This window comes from Frankliniella occidentalis, unplaced genomic scaffold, assembly GCF_000697945.3.
Source record: "Frankliniella occidentalis isolate FOCC.00 unplaced genomic scaffold, Focc_3.1 Scaffold348, whole genome shotgun sequence".
Classification (NCBI taxonomy): Eukaryota; Metazoa; Arthropoda; class Insecta; order Thysanoptera; family Thripidae; genus Frankliniella; species Frankliniella occidentalis.
Genome location: NW_026267471.1, coordinates 263,256 through 268,390, shown reverse-complemented (window position 1 = coordinate 268,390; position 5,135 = coordinate 263,256). Strand labels below are relative to the sequence as shown.

General features: G+C 62.5%; 1 protein-coding gene across 1 annotated transcript in view; it reads left to right on the top strand.

Moving 5' to 3' along the window:
* The first annotated feature begins 251 nt into the window (after positions 1-251).
* The window catches only part of LOC127751116 (twitchin-like), a 9,131-nt gene continuing 4,247 nt past the window's right edge, over positions 252-5,135 (top strand). Inside the window, exons 1-6 of the mRNA XM_052274190.1 lie at positions 252-2,752; positions 2,843-2,958; positions 3,042-3,326; positions 3,439-3,581; positions 3,670-4,732; positions 4,831-5,109. Coding sequence (XP_052130150.1) covers positions 252-2,752; positions 2,843-2,958; positions 3,042-3,326; positions 3,439-3,581; positions 3,670-4,732; positions 4,831-5,109 — 4,387 coding nt within the window. The remainder of the gene's footprint in view (positions 2,753-2,842; positions 2,959-3,041; positions 3,327-3,438; positions 3,582-3,669; positions 4,733-4,830; positions 5,110-5,135) is intronic.

The following is a 5,135-nucleotide window of genomic DNA, read 5'->3' as shown; positions in this document are numbered from 1 at the left end:
AATTTTGAACATTGAAAAATTTCACATTGATCCAAAATGTCAAATTCGAAACCAAATACAATCTTAAAGATCTGATTAAACCAAATTGAGTGCGCAGAAATCAGTTTTAATAACTCTGTGACTTACAGACACCATACAAAGTTTCATGACATATTGAGCAAGAAAATAATATCCCCCTATTTTTTAAAATTTTTATTCATGGGGATAGCTGTTTCAGTGTAGCCTCCCCTAAACGTGAGAGACGGAGGTACATGACGTTGGTCTTATTTGCTTGCAGCGCGTACGTCGTGGAGAAGCGCGACCTGACGCATGGTGGCGGCTGGGTACCAGCGCTGTCGTACGTCAACGCCAAGTACAACCACGCGACCGTGCCTCGCCTGCTGGAGGGCACCAAGTACGAGTTCCGCGTCATGGCCGAGAATCTGCAGGGCCGATCAGACCCGCTCAACACAGAGAAGCCCGTCGTGGCCAAGAACCAGTTCGGCGTGCCTGGCGCGCCAGGACGCCCCGAGGCCGTGGACTCTGACAAGGACTTCATCAAGATCAAGTGGACACCGCCCATCGCCAACGGCGGCTCTCCGATCATCGGCTACGACGTGGAGCGTCGCGACAAGAACACCGGCCGGTGGATCAAGCTCAACAGCGACCCCGTCAAGGGCCAGGAGTACACAGACGACCGCGTTCACGACGGCGGTCAGTACGAGTACCGCGTGTCGGCCGTCAACGCGGCTGGCGCCGGCAAGCCCAGCGAGGCGTCGCTCATGTGCACGGCGCGCCCCATGCGGGAGCGCCCCAAGCTGCACCTGGACGGCCTCATCGGCCGCAGGATCAAGGTCCGCGCCGGCGAGCCCATCTGCGTCAACATCCCGCTGTCCGGCGCGCCCACCCCGACCTGCGAATGGACCCGGGATGGCAGCAAGCTGCCGACGGAGGACCGCGTCTGGACCGAGACCACCTCCGGCGAGACCAAGCTGCGCATCGAGAAGACCACGCGCGACGACACTGGCCGTTACACGATTCGCGCCAAGAACGACTTTGGCAGCGACTCGGCCGACATCGAGGTCACCGTCGTGGACAGGCCCGGCCCGCCCAAGGGGCCGATGCAGTTCCCCAACGTCAACCAGGAGCAGATCACGATCGAGTGGCTGCCGCCAGAAGACAACGGCGGCAGCGAGCTCACGGGCTACGTCGTCGAGATGTCCGAGTACGCAGTGGAGAACTGGCGGCAGGTGCCGGGCTTCTGCCCCAAGTGCACCTTCACCGTCAAGGGCCTCACCGAGGGCAAGAAGTACGTCTTCCGCGTGCGCGCCGAGAACATGTACGGCGTTTCCGATCCCTTGGAGGGCAACCCGATCGTGGCCAAGAGTCCGTTCGACCCGCCAGATGCGCCCGGCCAGCCCGAGGTGCTCGGGTACACGCCCAGCAGCTGCAGCCTGAAGTGGACCCCGCCCTCCGTGTCTGGAGGCAAGCCCGTCACGGGCTACTACGTGGAGAAGCGGGAGCGCGGCACCGGCGACTGGGTGCGTTGCAACAACTACCCGACGCCCAACCTCACGTACACGGTGCCCGACCTTCGCGAGGGCAACCGCTACGAGTTCCGCGTCGTGGCCGTCAACGAGGCCGGCCCGGGCAAGCCCAGCAAGCCTACCGAGCCCATCACGGCCGAGCACCAGCGCCTGGTGCCGGACCCACCAGAACCACCCAAGCCGGACCGCATCACGAAGGACAGCGTAACGCTGTCCTGGCGGCCACCGCGCAGCGACGGCGGCTCCAAGATCAAGGGCTACATCGTCCAGAAGAAGCTCAAGGGAGAGCCCGACTGGACGGACGTCAACGACGTGCCCGTGCCGGAGACGACGTTCAAGGTGCCCAACCTCAAGGAGGGCGACGACTACCAGTTCCGCGTGATCGCCGTCAACGACGTCGGCCGCTCCGAGCCGAGCAGGCCGTCGCCAAACATCATCATCGAGGAACAGGCCAACAAGCCTGTGCTCGACCTGAGCGGCGTCCGCGACATCACGGTGCGCGCCGGCGAGGACTTCAGCATCCACGTGCCCTACGTCGGATTCCCCAAGCCGTCTGCGTCCTGGTTCGCCAACGACACGATCCTGGACTCGTCAGACCCGCGCATCCACCAACAGCTGGCCGACGACTACGCCAGCTTGGTGGTGAAGGGTGCCAAGCGCGGCGATACTGGCCAGTACCGCCTGCAGCTGCGAAACCCGTCTGGCTTCGACACCGCCACACTCAACGTCCGCGTCCTGGACCGTCCCTCGCCGCCGGAGAACCTCCGCGCCGACGAGTTCGCCGGCGACAAGCTCACACTGTACTGGAGCCCGCCCAAGGACGACGGCGGCGCACAAGTCAGCAACTACACCGTGGAGCGTCGCGAGATCGGCACCGGCAACTGGAACACGGTCAGCAACTTCGTTGGCACCTGCTTCGTGCGCTGCAAGAACCTCACCATCGGCAAGGACTACGAGTTCCGCGTGTGCGCCGAGAACAAGTACGGCACGTCCGACCCGGCCAGCACCGTGGACCCGATCCGCGCGCGCCATCCGTTCGACGTGCCCGGCGCGCCGGGAGCGCCCCGACGCCTCGACAGCTCGGAGGACTCCATCACCATCGCGTGGACCAAGCCTCGTCACGACGGCGGCTCGCCCATCACGGGCTACGTCATCGAGAAGAGGATGATCAGCGAGGACAAGTGGACCAAGGCGTCTCACGCCCACATTCCCGACCTCAACCACAAGTTAGTACAGGCCACCATTTCTTTACGTGGATGCCTCCTCATTCGAAAGAGTGCAATGTAAGTTAATGTTAATTTTGTGTGTGATTTCAGGATCAGCGGGCTGATCGAGCACCGGGACTACGAGTTCCGCGTGGCGGCCGTCAACGCCGCCGGCCAGGGGCCCTGGAGCTCATCCTCGGACCCCATCTGCTGCCGCTCGCCGCCCTGTAAGTTTTGCTTACTCGTTTGGTTTTGATTTTCCGGGGCGGTTCTCAACAGTGTAGCTCACAATCTTTTCTCTCACCCACAGCGGCGCCTAAGATCACCAGCGACCTGAGCATCCGCGACATGACTGTGATCGCCGGCGAGGAGTTCACCATCACCGTGCCCTTCACCGCCAACCCGCGGCCCAAGCCCGTCTGGCTCATCAACTCAGACGAGGTGTTCCAGGACGACCGCATCAAGTTCGACACGAACGACGTGCAGACCGTCTTTACCAACAAGTGCGCCAAGCGCACCGACTCGGGAAGCTACACCATCCAGCTGTACAACACGGAGGGCTCGGACTCTGCCACTTGCCGTGTCCTCGTCGTGGGTGAGTGCGCGATCGCCTTATGCCATCCGCTGATATGCATCGGTTTCTTGAAAGGTAGAGCGTGTGAAGTGGGTTGGAGATTTAACGCCTCCCCGTCTCTTTCTCTCCTCAGACAAGCCCACGCCGCCCATCGGCCCTCTGGACGTGAGCGACATCACCCCAGACACGTGCACGCTGACATGGAAGCCGCCCGCAGACGACGGCGGCTCCCCCATCACCAACTACGTGGTGGAGAAGATGGATCCGTTCAGCGGCGTAAGTATCCCACCCCTACCCTTCTCTGGCCACGCCACCGATCACAGCGCCCCGCTAATCCCCGCCCGTCTGTTTCTCTCTCTTCCAGTCGTGGGTGAAGGTGAGCAGCTTCGTGCGCGGTTGCCACTACAACGTGATCGGCCTGGAGCCCAACAAGAAGTACAGCTTCCGCGTGCGCGCCGAGAACCAGTACGGCGTGTCCGAGCCGCTGGGCATGGACGAGCCCATCACGGCCAAGTTCCCCTTCACGGTGCCCGACCCGCCAGGCATGCCCCGCGTCACCGACTGGGACGCGGCCGGCAACGTCACCATCACCTGGGACCGCCCCCGCAACGACGGAGGCGCACGCATCCAGGGCTACAAGGTCGAGTTCCGCGACCCGGCCGACGACTCGACGTGGCGCATCGCCAACGACTACCTCGTCAAGGACAACAACTACACCGTGTACACGCTGCTGCCTGGACACGAGTACGAGTTCAGGGTCAAGGCCAAGAACGCGGCCGGCTACAGCAAGCCGTCGCAGAGCTCCGACAGGTTCAAGCTCAAGCCCAAGTTCGGCGTGCCCTCGCCGCCGGACACGCCCACCGTCGTCAAGGTGGGCAAGAACTACGCCGACCTCAAGTGGGAGCCGCCCAAGTCGGACGGCGGCAGCAAGATCACGGGCTACATCATCGAGAAGCGCGAGTTCGGCTCCGCCATGTGGGTCAAGTGCAACGACTACAACGTGGCCGACTGCGAGTTCACCGCGCTCAACCTGGTCGAACAGGGCGACTACGAGTTCCGAGTGTACGCCGTCAACGCGGCCGGCCGCTCCGAGCCCAGCGCCTGCACCACCCCGGTCAAGATCTGCGAGGTGGTGGGCGGCGAGAAGCCCATGTTCGTGCGCCCGCTGTCGAACGCGTGCGGCGGCCTCGGCAAGACCCTCACGCTCGAGTGCGAGGCCACTGGCAAGCCGACGCCGACCGCGCGCTGGCTCAAGAACGGCCGCGAGCTCGTGTCGGGTGGCGGTCGCTTCCGCATGGAGGACAACAACAACGGCGTCTTCAAGCTCATCCTGCACGAGGTCATGGACATGGACTCGGGCGACTACACCTGCGAGGCCAGCAACCCGTGCGGCTCAGTCAGGACCACTTGCACGGTAAAGGTTGGAAGTAAGTACCCCCGCCGTCAAATGACCCTTACTGTTACCTTTGCTTTCACTTTTCCCGCCAGTTCTCCATATTGATTAATCGCCTCTCTCCTTGTGCAGCTCCGCCCAGGATCGACCGCATGCCCGCGGAGCTCAACCTGCCCGAGAAGGAGAACACCAAGATCAAGGTGTTCTACTCGGGCGACCAGCCCATGGATATCAGCCTCACCTTGGGCGGCAAGCCCGTTCCGGACGATGGCCGCGTCAAGCTCACCGTGTTCGACGAGTTCCTCATCATCTACATCAAGGAGGTGGAGAAGTCGGACGCGGGCATGTACACGCTCACGTGCAAGAACGACAGCGGCACCGCCACGGGCAACTTCACCGTCAACATCACCGGTAAGCAGCCCGTCTCTCTCCCCCCC